This window comes from Larus michahellis, chromosome 2, assembly GCF_964199755.1.
Source record: "Larus michahellis chromosome 2, bLarMic1.1, whole genome shotgun sequence".
Classification (NCBI taxonomy): Eukaryota; Metazoa; Chordata; class Aves; order Charadriiformes; family Laridae; genus Larus; species Larus michahellis.
This window is the reverse complement of record NC_133897.1, coordinates 146,113,201-146,129,391: the sequence shown is the minus strand read 5'-3', so window position 1 is coordinate 146,129,391 and position 16,191 is coordinate 146,113,201. Positions and strand designations below refer to the sequence as shown.

Genomic DNA, 16,191 nt, shown 5'->3' with positions numbered 1-16,191 from the left:
CATTGCCAGACTGTGAAAACAAAGTAATAACAGGTTTTACAAGAACAATGGGATCACATTAAAAAAAGTAGAAAACCCCCAACGTTTCCTTGAGATCTCACCCTTGTAAGTTCAGGTTTGTTTTGTATTTTGTTCTGCACGGAGTTATTTCAAACACTGAGCTTTTGGGAAACTAGAAAATCTTAATGAATGGGGAGACTAGATTTCAATGAATAGAAGATTGTAGCTAAAAAGCTACAAATAGATGAATAGCTAAAAAGATGGTAGCTGAAATTGTCCCCTCTTGTGCCAACATTCCTGGTTATAACACCTTGTACCTCCTAAATAATTCCCCTCTTTTCTTGGAGTACTTAGAGCATTTCTTTGTGTTTTAGTTACCATGGCTATGCAAGTCATAGCAGGCTCATTGTGAAAATCAGTGTATTTCACACCTGTAGGTGTGTTTCTCTTGTCAGAAATGCCTCCTATTTGCCAGTAATGTACTTAGACTGAATGCAGGACAAAAACTATCCTACTCCATCAGAACGTGCAGGCAGAAATTATCACCTCAAAGCAATGATCGCTGTATATCTGCATTTGCAAACAAGAAGTCCTACCCATGTCTTAACTATGTCTTTGACTGTGCACATTTGCTGTAAGAATTTTATCCTGCATACTGAAGAAATCTATTGTATAATTATTTTTGTATGACTATTACTCTTTGATCACTGGGCCCCAGTAAAGGGTCTGCATCTCTCTCTCTCCATTGACTGAAAATGCTCTTTTTCATCTTTCAGGACTTGTGCCATTCTCATTGTGATGATGCCACAGTCCAGAAAAAGATCACAGCTATTATCGACTGCTTTATTAATTCCGCTGTACCCCCAGCTTTGCAGATTGACATCCCAACTGAACAAGCAAAGAAGATTCTGGAGCACAGGAAAGAACTAGGACCCTACATTTTTAGAGAAGCACAGGTAAGAATTTGGGAGAATCTCTGTAACAGATCTGACTAGAGTCTCTGTACTTGATTTTAAGGAGAGTCTTTGTTGCTTATGTGAGAATTTGGACTCCATACATAAGCCTGGGCATGAAGGAGAACACTGTAGTCATGCATTTCAATGAAGATTGTACGGTGGAGATGACAGGGAGGCTTCAGATATTTACTGCTCAATAAACTGGACAATGTCTGACAGCTAGCTGATCCTGGAAAGGTGTTATCTAGGTCTGTGTTAGGAATTCTGGCAGTAGAAATGAATTCTATGTTTTTAATTGCTTGTTCTTTACCACTTGGCTAATGTCAGAGAAGTAATTCATAGTTAGAAAGTTTGTAGGTTTTGTGGTTCATGAAAAAAATGCACATGAGTAAAGCACAAAGACAGCTTAACTTACCGAATGTCTTTCCCTTCTTTATTACAGAAAATATGTACTAAGTGGTTGTAGGCAATTTTCTCCCTCACCTTTGTAGTCATCAGACTGAACAGCAATTTGTGAACCTTTACTACAGACTTACTGTTTTTTATTCCTCACACTGTCTTCTCTGACTTATCTTCTAAACCCAAGAAAACTAGTTTATCTTCTTTTCCTATAAAATTGCCACCAACACCTTTAAACATCAACTGTGAGTCTGTAAAGTGTTCAGATCACAAAAGATGAATGGTTTTGTCAGAGAAAAGTGTTCATATAGGTCCTAAGAGAAACATGAAGTCTCATTTCAGCCTCTGTAAAAACCAGTGAACTCCAGAAATGTGGCACAAAACCAAGGGAAGAACTTGGCCAAAAAGCTGTGACTGGAACACGACAGTGACTCACGTGTCACTTTCAGGTCTGTTGAGCCAGAAGCAGTGAGGTGCTAAGCATGCTCGCCTCCTTTGAAGCCAAGTTTCTCAATGAGAATTAAACATCTAAATCGAAAAATGTGAGCCTTAGTACGTGCAGCAACAGAATTCACTGAGCCCCTCTGTTTGCTTTTCTAAAATTGTTTTTCTTATTCTAGTTCAAAAAAGACCCTGTGAGAGATTATATCATTTAAAAATTATCCAAGATTTGCTCATAGATCTGTAATGTGGTTTAAGAGCCTTTCCAGAGGCAAAAAAAGTATTTCCTTTCTCTTAAGGAGGGGAAAAAAAGCCCCTCTCCCTAATGAACTGAATATTTGAAATACTTGAGCAGAACAGTGGTGCAAAAGCAATTCTACTGGTGTATATTTTATCAGGAATACTTGTAAAAAATGATGGATGTTTTCATTAATGCAAACAATTGTTTAGGGAAATATAAAAAAAGAAAGTGCCTTTTAACTGTGTTTTAGGAAGATTTCTCACCAGTAATAAACACACTGATGAAAAGCATGTGCCGAGCAAAGCTGGGCTGAAATGTCAGGACACAGTACGTGGGAGGAACAAGGCTGTGTATTCAAAAAGAAATAGTTATTTCATTCTCACGGTAAACTACCTTTTATTTTACAGTAAACTCTGTTTTCTTAATATGGTCGAGATTGACTTACTTTTCTTTCTGTGCAGATGACTATTTTTGCTCTTCTGTTTAAATTTTGGCCAAAATTTTGTAAGTTTCGAAGCAATTTGGCTAGTGACAAAATTCTACTTGCCTTGGAGAGAAAAAAGGGAAAAAAGATGCAAAAGAAGGCAGGCAGAACAGCAGAGGTAAGGCTCACAAAGTTTCAGGTGACAGCTGACAAACTGCATAAAAACTCTGTCATGAGCAAACATACATGAATTCAAACATCCCTTTCTCAGCCTGATCCAAAGCTACCGAAATCTTTTTGTTAGAATTCAAGCTTTACATGCGACTCGGTCGTAGGACGATTAGTTCCCAACCCTGCCAATGCATATACGTATGTTTAACTTGAAGCAGATGAGTCAATGGAATACTCCTCTTTCATTAAGCAAAGGGAAAAATGTATTTTAGTCATCATTTGTGCCTAGAGAAGAGTGAAAAAGAGGACTGAATTAAAAAAGAAATAAATCTTTGTATGGTCCATGTGTAGAATGGGTAATTGCAGACTTGTTTGCACTTTCATTATGTACTGTCCTCTTTTAGAATTTACAGTCCTGGGTCACTATTGAAAGAAAAACAAACTAAACCAGATTTCATACCTATTTTTCAGAAGGAGCATTTGAAAATTCTCCACATTATTTTAAAAAAATATTTATGTGCTAATTGCTTTCTATAGTCTTTGTCTTTTCTTGAATGTTTCTCAGCTTTGACCGTGAAATCGTTAGACTGTTCACAATGAGTTTCCAGACGGTTTCAGTGCATTAACAGAACTGTGACCTCTACAGTGGAATGCTTGCTTGTAAAATTGTTTTTCTTAGAATTTTATTATTAAAATATAATGGCTTTTTTTTTTTTCTATTGATTATAGGCTTTGCAAAAGTTTATTTTTTACGAAATGTAATTGTTTGGCTAGCTTTGAGGAGAGAACATTCCTTTAAGGGCAGAGAAATTATTGGACTTGCAAACTATCATAAGTAGCATTAAAAGGCCTTCACATATTTTAAATACCACGTACACATGTGTTGAGATGTTACCCGTGATGAGAACCACATGAGTACCTGGACAGATAAAGACATATATGCCTCTAAGAACATGTACACATTGTTATCCTCTTTTAGACACATGAAAACTGAGGACCAGTGAAGCATGTGTGAAGGCCACACACCAGTGTCAAGTGAGGTCTAAAATCCAAGAACTCATGTTCCTTTCTCCAAAGCACGTTGCCTTCATATAGATATGTCTGGCAAAGCCATTGGCAATACTTATAGTGCAAGAATGCAATATTTCAAAGTAATGCACTTTTGCGTTTTCACAGACTTATTTTTTCCATCTGTTTGTTGCCTGTCTATAAGATTTCTGATTAAGATCAAGGAAGTAAAGAGCAAATCTTGGCCAGGAGGGCAAAAGCCTAGCTTTTATGGGGAACAAATGGGAAAGGTGAATTACCCTTCTAAGCTGGGAAATAGGGTAAGAAATTTTAGAAAGTGACAGGCAGAGAATGCAGTTCGGTAAACACTTTGCAGACTATTCTCACAAAAACCTATCAGTAAACCAGTTACCTTTTAAAATCTCTTGAAAGAATAGGTGGAACAGATAAGTTTTTGAAACCCTTTTATCCCTCTATTATTGTTTAAAGAATTTGCCATTCCCTGTTCTCTTGACTGAGACTTCTGTCGCCTCAGTGACAACATAACTATTCAAATTATTCGGTATCCCTGAAGGATACTGATAAGATTCATCCAACATAAGCGATAGCAGGTTCACTTGGCAGCTTGTAGAAGGTGATGATTTCTTGGCATTTAAAATAATGTCTATGCTCCTCTGCCCCACCAGGCTCTTGTTGAAGGAGAGAAAACTCTGGCAAGAGTTAGAAATGATATTTTTTTCTTATATATATTTTTTTTCTTTTCCCCAACAAATCAGTTGCCATTTTGGATTTATGTCAAATGGAACAATCATGGTCTTGGGGGAGGAATTTACTTTTTCCCTTCTCACAAATTTGTCCCTGGGGTGCCCAATCTACCTGGGCTCACCTCACATTTTGAACCGACTGGATAAGAGTTGGACTTTTATGTAGTACGATGGAAAAAACGGGCAGACAAGGAGGTTTTCACTGGACCATGATGCATGACTTGGTATTATTTGACTATCTCAATATGTTTTGTGTATGCACATTTGTTATTTATGGGGCAAATGCTATGAAGGCTTCCTGGCAATGGACTCAGCGCAGGGGAAGGGTGGCCGACTGCAAAGGGCGCCATGCAAGCACTGTACAATACAGACACCTCTTTTAAGCTTAGTGCCTGGAAGGCAGGGATTGGTAGGTACAGGGTGAAGTAAGCTCGAATATTCAATATAATGTTCAATATACTGATTGCTTCAGTACTGAGCTGAAACTGTTGTTTTAAATGATAATGCCTTAGTAGAGTATGGTTTGCTTCTCTGTTTTCACGTATTTGCCCTTAGTGTGGCACAGCTATATAGGCTCATCTCTGGATATGTTCCTTTGTTAACTGCTAGATGCACATGCCACTCACTTTAAAAATATCATTAGTCACTTTTTGCAGATTGCCTTGATGCCAGTATTTGTAATTTGTTGTACACACAGTCGCATTTTACCTCCACAATAGATTTTGGATGTTTTGCTTTCAAGTGTACAAAATAGTTTTAACTTACACTGTAAATCTCTACTTGCTCTTTCCATGCCCTTAGCAGAGAAAAGTAAAACCTATTTTGGGAAAACAAAAATAAGCATTAATTTTCCTTTTCTACGTTTCCCTCATCTCTCTTTCAGCTTCTTAGCAGTAAGTTTATTTGTTAGTAAGCGGTGTAATGCCATGGGATATGATATTGCCATAACATTGCCTAATTTATTATGAGAAGACATTATCAAAGACCTCACTTACTTCACCATTCTCATTGTGAAAGCTAGCAAACATAAACTGTAGTATATTAATATACACACTACTTCTGTATTTGCTTTGGCATCCCTGTTGCATCAATTGAGTGTGCCACAGAAGTTAGTAAGCCTGCTTCTGGAGAGAAGATAAACATCACGCTGCCTCGCCAGTTCTATACCCAAAAGTCACCTTTATAGATGATGGGTTCATAGGACAGTGAGGATGATGAGGAAAGAAAAGGCACCTTGGGAGCAAGGAAGTCGAAGCACTCTTTCAAGGGCTTTCTGAGTGACTTTCAGAACATTTGACCTCTTTTTTTCTCACTTTCTTATTTGCAACGTGGGAGGGCTATATTACTTGCCTCATAGGGATGTTGTGGGGTTAATTATGTGAGGTTAAATATGACAATTGAGAAATGTTCATAAAGAGTTTTGGGATCATCAGACAGAACGTGCAAAGGTGCAGCCTTAGTAAAACACTAAACCAACATGAAAATGACAAGTCGTTAATCGCCAGAGCAGTTTACTAAGGGTTACAATGCCTTGTCCTTCACTGCAATTTTTTAAAATCAGATATTGACTGTTTTCCTAAGATGTATACTGTAGTTCATTCACAGCTACTGGACCAAGCTGGAATTAATCATGACAAATCCTACATTCTATGTTTATACCTGAGGCCAAGTTAGAGGATCACAAAGGCCTCTCTGTCCTTAAAACATGCTGTGTTGCAGATCTGCCCTCTCACTTAGCTATATTTTGGAGTAGGTATTGAATCTGAAAGGGAGATATTCATCAGGAGTGTAGAGGTCAGGAAACTCCAATTAGGACACAGAAATAATTTAAAAAAGCATTATCTTCTGCTATTTTTTATTATGACCAACATGATGACTTATGAAACTGGACATTACAAAACATTACTGCATATGACACTACCTCATTTCCAATGACAATTTTTGCTTCCTCAGACTTTGCTTTTTACTTTAGCTCAGTAACTATTGTTGACATCTAATTATGAGTTCTTCTTATTGGCAGGGTAAAGAAGTGGGGACAAAACTCATCAGCGGTGCTTTGGTAGATGAGACTGATGTGGAGAGAAGACCAGCATCATTTTCAGATGGATATGGGTGGCAGGTGAATAATAAACATGTTGCTACAGATATCATCATTCAAGAGAGATAAAATGATCTTGGGAGAATGGGAAGTTTGAGTTTGGTTTTGAATACTGCTGTCACATGGGTCTTCAATTACTGTTCTTTCTTCTGTTATAAGTTTATCTACCTGACAGGTGGTGGGTTTTTGTCTTTCTTTGTTAATTTTTTTAAGATTTAGGTTCTGAATAGTATTAATCTCAAACAACATATTAAGCCCTTTAGGTATGTAGATTTAAAAAGAATCTTTATGTAAAGATAAACTGAAGAAAAGGAAGTTCAATTCTAGAATAAGAAGCTTGTGAAATCCATATCCTGAAAGAATTCGGTTTAGGCTTGAGTTCTGTTCTGTTCATATGTCAAAAACTGGAGCTGAACTCATTTAGGACATCTAGGTATTTGGATAGAAAAATCTCTTTAGTACGTCTTCCAGAACAACTCCCACGATGCATCAGATCTGTAGTGGAAATGTAACAGTCATTGGAGAAACAGGACAAATAGACATGCCACCATGGGCATATCAGGGATCATTCATAGCTGAGTTGACACTGTCATAAAATAATGTGGTATCTGTGCAACCACATAATCACAGCTATGTCATGCTATGCAGGAGTAAATTGCACTTCGGCCACTGCTTGTATTCCATAGAGCTCTTCCTGTGGCATTATGTTAGCGATGAGCAGAATATAAAAATAGACAGTCTGAAATACCTCCAAAATCTGAAAACCACAGTGCAAACTGCATAGGTAAGCTCACACTCTTATGCCTTAAATGGACCTTTTTACTTTTGCTCATACCTATTAAAAAAAAAAAAAAGAGTGTTGAGTGAGCCAGTATATCAATATCATATGCCCAAGCCCTCGAGAAGAGGCAGGTAACTGCAAAAAGAGCAATAATCTTTTATAGAGCAGTTTCTTCTCCAAGCCACATTCTGCTATAGGACTATGCTAGACGTTCTTCTTCCTGAGTCATGACATGACAAATTTGCCCCAAACTTCTCATGCTGTAAGGAAAAAAAAGGCCATATAAAAGTATGGTTCCCATACTGATTTGGGAGAGTGACCTAAAATTTACATGGAACCTGAACTGTGTTGTTGCAATGTAAAGAGCAGCATTTGTTCCTTGGAAAAGGAAAGGAAGACATCTCCAGTCGATCTGCCTCTAATGGCAGCAGCATTCTGTGGGAGGGCGTTGGCAGAAAGAACCATGAGGTTAATGAAACCTTCAATGATTTCAAAAAGGACACGCTGGAAGGATACCGCAGGGAGATAAAATCAAGTCCTCAGCAGCACAAAAGACTGATATTTTGGGAGGGGAAGGTCTGCTGTATTTAGGTTTTGAAAATGAGAGAAGAGAGAATAGGATTCAGACCAGGAATGGAGAACAAACGAATGTAAACATCATATCTGTCAAACTTGCTTAAATTGCATTTCATGGTGTTTTGAGATTTGCTTATTTGCAGCAATACTTTTTTTCCCACGATTCCAGTACTGTCACGACAAAACTCCTCTTCTTAATAATTGTGACTATTCAGTAACAGGGATATAACATAAACAAATTTTTTTGTCTCACTGTTGAAGTGGACCAGTGATATGGTCTGGAGGCTGATGGTTTTTAATGGTTCTTGCAGGCTTCCTGGTCCTACTCCAAGTACATAGAAGCCTTGGAGCAAGAGAGAATACTCCTTAAAATGCAAGAAGATCTGGAGAAAAACTCATCATCATTCCTTACAGGTTGTTAACCAAGCTCTGTAGTTTAGGAAGACAAGCTTATAGCTTAGATGAAATCCTCTCAGTATAAGGGCTTTGTTTGCTCTCCTTTGGAGCTACATGATAAACCACTGCCTCTTTTATGCTGCAGAGGAGTTGCTCTCTGCACTTTACTCATGAATGATAAACTTTCTAAAAAAGGGAAAATTAAAGTTGCAGGGCATTGTCTTTACTGCACAGGTCCTACTGCAGAGAGAAATATGGCCATTTCTTCGTTCTGCACAGTAGCATGGCAATCCTATTTTGGGGGGATGTAAGTGGCATTGTCTCATCCTTGAGTTAGCCAGGTATATCCTCTTAGGTCTCCCCTGAGGATATTATGACCTGTTTGTTCATTAAATAACTCAGTTTAGAAGTAGGGCTAGCAATAACACTATGTAATGTTAAAACCATTCAGTTTCCCATAATTTTAATTTTCATTCCATACACAGGTGCTTCATCTATGTCCTTCCCAAACCCTGGAAACTCTGAAAAATACACCATTTCTCCAAAGGGTAGTGTGATTTTGGAGAAACACTCAAATCTTCCCAAGAAACAGAAAGTGAGTACCAGACTGCCAACAAGTGTGCTTTGAAATTTGGACTCTTAAAAGCTAGTGTTCCTGCTGTCAGTGCTGATGCTCATTAGTAGCAAGTTATCCCACTCCAAATCACGTTTAACTGAAGCTGTACAGCCTCAACATGAAGGCAAGATTATTTTTCACTCCAACCATGGTTAGTGGACCTAATGTTGACCAGATGGAATTTCATTGCAAAATGGTAGTCTCTGAAATGTGGTTATCTAAGCTTTCCACTTAAAATATTTTAAATAAGAGCACGAGATGACTGGAGGAAGCTCAGACCCCATGGAGTTACTGGCAAGGGCCTGACACAGAACTAGCAATAGATCATCTCTGCTGAAGCCAATTAAACATTAGAATGGGAGAAAGAAGTGGGACAGCAAAGAGATCTGCTAAAGGCAGAAAAGCAGATTTTGCTTCAAAGCTTGAATTCCTAGATGGAAGAATCCCCTGGAGGTTTTGTTTTGTTTTTTTTTTAAGCCTATGCTCAAATCATGCCTGAAAAAATTAATAGAACTTGGAACTTAATAGAAATTAATAGCACTTGGACTATTGCTTCCCTTCCTTGTCTGCTCCTCTTTCATCTTCTAATTCTGTACTTCAGCACTACTATTTTAGGCAAGTTGGTGTCCTGCCCTTGCAGGTCCTCCTAAACACACTCTTCCTGTGGCAGCATTTTCTGTATGTGACTTCAGAGAAAACTTCAGCATTCCTTGGTCTTCCCTAATGTTCTCTTTCTATCCTCTTATTACTTCCTCTAGTTGCAGTTATTCACCCAGTCACCTTGGACCTTATGCACCTCTGCAGGTGTTACTATATTTCATACATTTATGCCTTTATGTACTGCAGTTCTGCTTCACACACAGCTATATCAGTGTTGGGAGGCCTTGCACAGAGGCTTTGGACCTGCTCTGTAGCTGAGAAACCTCCAGCTGGTCCCAGTGCTCAAAGAGGGTCTACAAGGTAGCTGCAGTGATTGCAAGCCAGCAGTCCCTGGCCCACCCTGTTATTCAAAACCTGAGAGTTGCGTTCCTGCCAGGCATCAGGCTGTGGTGTGGGCTAACCCAATGAGACGGTAGAAGTCTTGAGCAGTTTGAGATGCCTCTCCCACCAGCTTCAGTTGCAACCCACTCTCCAATACCACTGGAAATTTGCCTACCCTGCCCCTTCCCTCCCAATAGCTCAAGTGTTCCCACTGCTTTTGAGTGATTTCCTCTTCTTCCATCATGACCCTCTGGTGGTTCTCCTCAACCACATTCTCTGCTGGTCGGGTGAGATATCTACAAAAGATCACTGCTGCTCTCGATGGGACATATTCTCTCCACTTTGTTACAGAGGAGGTCACACCTTATTTATCAGGTATAAATGGCAAGGTGCAGGCAGCAGGGAGGGGGATATGCTGTAGTGGTGGGCTTTTTGAGGAGGGCTGGGGTTGCCCTGTGCTGGACACAGGCAGCTCCAACCGATCCATGGCAGGGCACAGCTGAGCCCTGCAGCCACGATGGTGGCACCTCAGGCAAATATGTTTAAGAACGAGCAAAGAAGCCAGAGAGGAGGAGGAGGGAATAAAAAGAGTGAAAAACAACAAGAAGGAACACCAAGGCCAGAGGAAGAGGAGGAGGTGGAGACGGTTGAGGAGGAGGAGGTGCTCTGTGGTGGAGTAGATATTCCCTGCAGCCCATGGAGGACCCATGCCACAGAAGAGGAAAGGAGTGAGAAGGGAGAAGGGGATGCCCAATGCCTCACTCACCAAAGGGACCGAGCGTAACCTGTGGCAATAACAAGGAGGGAAAGAGAGGTGCTTGGAGTGAACTTGAACCTGGGAAAACTGGAGGAAAAGTGTTTTCTCTAAGTGTGTAAATGTTTGTTTTTCTTGGTTTTGGTTCCCACTACCTGAATCAGTAATGATTTCTTCTAATTGGCAATAAATTAATTTTCCCAATTTGAGTCTATTTTGCCTGCAACAGTAATTGGTAAGCAATCTCCTTGTCTTCATCTTGACCCACAAGCTTTCTCTTTCCTGTTTTTCCTCTTTTCTCCCCTTGTCCTGCTGGGGGGAGGGTGGAGAGGGAGGGAGTGAGCAGGCAGCTGGGTGGGAGACTGGCTGCTAGTGAGAGAAGACCCAACCAGATCTTGTTTCTCTTTTTTTGATGCATTTATTGAAGAATTGTTCTGACTGTTTCAACTGGCTGCAGCACAGCAATGACATTCTGTTACTTTTTGCAGGCAGATTAAAATCTCTCTGAGGAAGGGAATGAAGAGACATTTAATGTAGGTGGGCAGGAGACACAAAAATAATGTGGATGCAAGGTTTGTCCTTATGTTTCCAGAGCAAGGATGATGACTTGGAATATTATTAAGAACTATGGGACATTAGTCAGGGGTAGAAAATAAACATCTTCCAATGTGTTCCACATCAACATGATTGTGATACTGACTCTTGTGTTACTCATCTGTTTAGTAGTACACCTTGAGGCTCAAATCAGAGTAAGATTCCACCGACGTATGCATGGCGCAAACAATTAGGTGGTCTTGGTCCTAAAGATGTTATGATCAAACCCAGTTCTTCAGTGCCTGATCTAATAAGTAAAACACTGCATTGAACTGACAGACCTGAAGCGGTGTGTCTTGGCACAACATGTTCTCAGTACTGCAATTCACACAACTTCTGTTTGTCAAGGTTAACTCATGTGGTGTCTGAGCTATCATAAAATCAAACCCTGTTGTGGTTTGCTCCCAGTCCAGTCTGATTCCTGACCCGAAGTACACCTTCTGCCTCATTTCTGAGTTTTGATCTACATGAAAGGCTTAAAATATATCCGGACACAGATGTGATTGAGAACTTTTGTAAAACATCATTCCTCCCACAGCATTAGTCAATGGAAGGTTGCAGGAGCTCATAGCTCTTGTGTAGCTGTCCCTACTTTCTTCCTTCTTTTTACAACTTTAACAGTTTTAAAACGAATTTGGGCAGAGTTGATATTGGGACTAGGGCCAAAGGATTAATTGGGTAATTAAGAGGGGGCAGGGGCAGAATTAACTGCTAGGCAGGGGATGGGATAATGACAGACCTCTCCACATTTTTCAGACCGCTTTAAACACCAGTCCCCAGCCACAAAATTGTTGTCTCCATTCTTCTCTACATGTGTGTAACGCATGTAAGCGAAAGGCAGATCAGCGAGCTCCAGCTTGCTGAGTTCCCAAGGACTACCCCTGCGTTAGGGATGGGATTGTCTTCCACCACCCCTCCCAACCTCTTGGACAAGGAGAACAAGCCATGCAGCCTTGTCTCAGTTGTCAGAAGTAAAGGTTCTTCACTTGGAGCTCTTAAATCTTACTGCTAAGGACCATTCATGAGTGCTTTCCTCCTCAGTGTGGAGTAGCAGCTAAGGACAACTAATAGTCTTTTTTCTTTTTCACTCTTGACACAATGACCAAAAATTGTATGGGATCCATCGGGAACTGCTTCAGACAAGCTGGCAGGGAAGATAGACACTCTCTTTTATGGATATAGCTGCCCTGCTCATATATCCTCACAGAAGGAGCAAGGGAGATCGTTGGTTCAGTTCCTGCTTTCCCCACAGTTCAGAGGCAGAGTTTGCTTTATGCTTATTTCCATTCCTTCTGTGTTTGGGTCATTTGCTTGTGTGACATTACCTGAGAAAGATGTCTTGGGTGGAAGCCACAAGGGAGTAAAACATAAAATTCTTGTCCCTGTATTTCTTGTTTTCCCAAATTTCACAGATGCAGTAAACTTTAATGCTCAGTACATCTGAGGAGGGTTGAATATAGCATCTTGTAGTGATGCTACATCAGAGTACATGTGGTACTGTGTGGTCTACCACTCATTCATGTGAAAGGCAAAGAAGAATCACGGAATGCAATAAATGCAGTGATGTATGCCAGTCTAAAGAACACGTGAAAGGCCACCTTCTACTGCTGTAGTCAGTACAGTGCACGCAAACAAATGTTCGAGCGTGGCAGTCAGTTTCTGTTTTGTTGTATTCTTGCCTTCATGGTATTTTGAGTCAGTTAAATAACATGTAGGCAATGCTTATCTCATGGTGGTAGCTTTGACCTGAATCATACTTGGATTACTTCTAAAATGAAAAATATTATCCAGATATCTGTCACAGATGATAAAACTCCTTGTGAATATGTTCCAGCCTTGCCAAATTGTTAACAAAAATGTACCAGCGCCTACGCAAAAACTACTGTCCCAGACAGTTACTGTGATTAATACCATACATGTCTATCAAACTTAGAAAACAAACAAAAAAAGTACTTCATGTACTTCAATGAGTGAATATAATTTTGCAAATTGGCTGTATCCACTCAAAGTTCCGCAAACCAATCATAACCCTCAATCCAGTTTGCAGTTCTGTCTCCATGTTAACTGAAATATATATGTGTGTATATATATATGTCTATCTGCGTATATACACACACATGCACAGTTGTTTATAGGCCACGTCTTTAACATGCAACTGAGGAGGATCACATGTATTAGTAGTGCTAGGAATACATGTCATATCATTATGCCCATTTTATATGTTAATTTAAAAGCAATATTGAGCAATTGGGGACAGGGGATACACTAAGAGAGAGGGACCCTTTCATTTCTGGGTTACTGAATCTAATCTGATGCAATGGCAGATACCCCATAACTGCTATTCGGTGATACATCTGAAATGGAATAGTGGTTTTAGTCTCGTCCCAAGGGACCAAGTAATGACTTTTACCAGTTACAGCAGCGAGCCTGAGAACTGAACAGGTATAGAGACTAACTAATAGTTATTGTTCTAAATGATGACTCTATATCACTTCTGTGATATAGCACTTTCTGCTTGCACTGCTATTGTGTTTTTATCTTGTTCTTGAGCTCTGTTCTCTCTCAGGCTGATATACCACTCATGTGAGCTCAGCAGTTTTAAAGGGCTAGAAAAGTTTTACCCAACAAGCCTAGCACCTCTCCCTTTAGAAAACTAAAACTTCATTTCTCGTTTATTTTAACTACGTATACCTTGTGACTTTCATAAGCCTACAGCAGAACAACAGTTGTCTGTGGAGCTTGCTGCTACAGACAATAAAAACAATTATCTTTTCAAAAACCTGCAAACCTAGAAACTCTTCTGGATGGATTTATGCTCTAGTGGCATTCAAAATACACAATCTAATCATAGTCATTCAGACTTACTTTTCTTGTTTACTCCCAAGTAATGCAACATATTGGAACTATTTTGGAATTTTTTTAAGCCATCATTTGTATTCATAAATATTTACACTTAGATGCTATTACTGTATATTTCACTTTTCTCATCAGACCTGGCACGTTTATTAAAACATTTTATAATCTTTGAGGGTACAGTCCTGAAGTTGCTCGTTCAAATACTTTTGATAACAACACAAGCTGTAACTACGCACTTCACGAAGGGGCTTTATACGCTTTGCTTTGACTTCTCTCCTGCTACTGTGTGACATGTAGTATCAGACTATGAGACTATTTCCTGAAAATATGTAGTGCCAGCTTATGTTATTAAGGTGGACACTTACAAAGGTTTAGAAGGGTGGTAGTGGTGGTCACCGGGCCGTTTAAAAAGGGGGAAAATGCTTTCTCATTTGTGTCTGTACAATGCTGCTCTGTCATTGCCTCCATACTCCTCATGATCTCTTTTTAGTGGCTGCTTCTTAAAGTACTGTTAATGGGGAATGGTCTTAGGCCCTGAGCTGTGGATTTGTTTGTCCCTTTCAAGGTGTGGAAATCTAGTGTTTAATCATCAGGCGTTGAAATCAGCAAGGAAGAGAAGTGCTTTGCAGACACAGCAGTAAACCAGATTCAGCAGACCCACTTTCAATTATTGGTTTTCTTATCATACAGTATTGGGTGGCCAAGGCCAGACTGGTTTGTGCCAGACCAGTTTGTGCCAGGCCTTCTACATCTTTTACATGAGAAGAATCATTGTGACTCACTTTGCAAACATGTTTTACTGAAAAAAAAAAAAAAAAGAGAAACCTGAATTAATGAAGTGTACACATAAAAGCATCAATGAAATGGTTATTTTCATAAATGTGAGACCTTCTGTTCCCTGCTGTTAAGAACACTATAAAATGGCAGATGTCCCTTCATTGCTCCTTCTGTGCCTTTAGCCCTATCCTGTATTACAGACTTGGGGACATTTTCTATCCTCTACCACTTGTACGCTTGTGAAATGGCCAGCCTCAATCCCACCCAACACTACTGATCAAAACTGTTGACTCCAGCTTGTGTGTGTGTAAAAATGGTTGAAAAGACATGTTTCAAAGTTCTGTCCCAAACTTGGAAAAGAAAATCCTTAAATTATTTATGTTTCTAACGTTCAATACTGGCCAGACTGATCACTGTGCAGCGGTATGTGGCCAATGGAGCTGCAGTAATCCAGCTTGAATTTGACCTGTTTAAACTGTCCCGTTACATTCAACCAATGATTTTTGTTACTGCTTTTCTAAAGGAATGCCTTTAGTCTGTCATTGTGAATCATGCCTGAATACAGCTAAGATGGGGTTAACTGGTATTTTTTTAAGCTTATGGAACATTGCTGGTTTTAATACATTCAGTAGTTGCTGTAAGAATGTTAGGGAAAGACAAATTTGAACACAAATTTTAGATCTGGATCTGTACTCACAGTTCAAACCTACCTCTAATGGTCTGATTTGGAGCATTCCCAGGATTTCAGAGAGTTATAATTCACATCTGTGTTTCTAACTCCTTCATGCATGATTGTTTGAATGTGCACATTTGGAACAGGTCCATGTCTAATAGGCTAAATTGTAGTTCCCAAATCATAAGCCACATGGTATTGCTATATAGTTTTTTATTTTTCCTCTTATTACGTAGACTTCAAATAAGGTTCTGTCAGTCCAGCACATCGGATTAAAACAAAACACCAAAGTCTACACTTTCTACCTACCTGCTAATGAACTCACACATTTTGATTTCTACCAGTGATTTAGTAAAGCATTTGCACAATGGCCACAATGGATACTTCTCTTCCAAGTAATAATTTACTAGAGTGCTGGAGCAGGTTGGAATTATGGAGGACCCATTAAGCTGTCCTAGTATCGTAAGGGTAGACAAGGTATAGAGGAGATTCTCTTATTTTTAATATTAATTGAGCCAAGCTAACTTATATGTCAAGCGCAGGCTGCCTTTACTTGGATTTTCCTCTATTTCTCTACTAATTAAAATATTTTAGTTTCATGGTAACATATGTGAAAGCGTTGACAACAGCATTGCTTATTCCACATGTTAATTATGTATTTGTTCAGAGTATGCTGATGAACTGT

The 16,191-nt window shown here is 39.4% G+C and overlaps 1 protein-coding gene across 1 annotated transcript in view; it reads left to right on the top strand.

The window, feature by feature from the left end:
* The window catches only part of RGS22 (regulator of G protein signaling 22), a 64,507-nt gene extending 55,624 nt beyond the window's left edge, over positions 1-8,883 (top strand). The window contains exons 22-26 of the mRNA XM_074573559.1: positions 777-956; positions 2,499-2,660; positions 6,425-6,523; positions 8,171-8,273; positions 8,741-8,883. Of these exons, the coding sequence (XP_074429660.1) occupies positions 777-956; positions 2,499-2,660; positions 6,425-6,523; positions 8,171-8,273; positions 8,741-8,883 (687 nt within the window). The remainder of the gene's footprint in view (positions 1-776; positions 957-2,498; positions 2,661-6,424; positions 6,524-8,170; positions 8,274-8,740) is intronic.
* Positions 8,884-16,191: the final 7,308 nt, after the last annotated feature.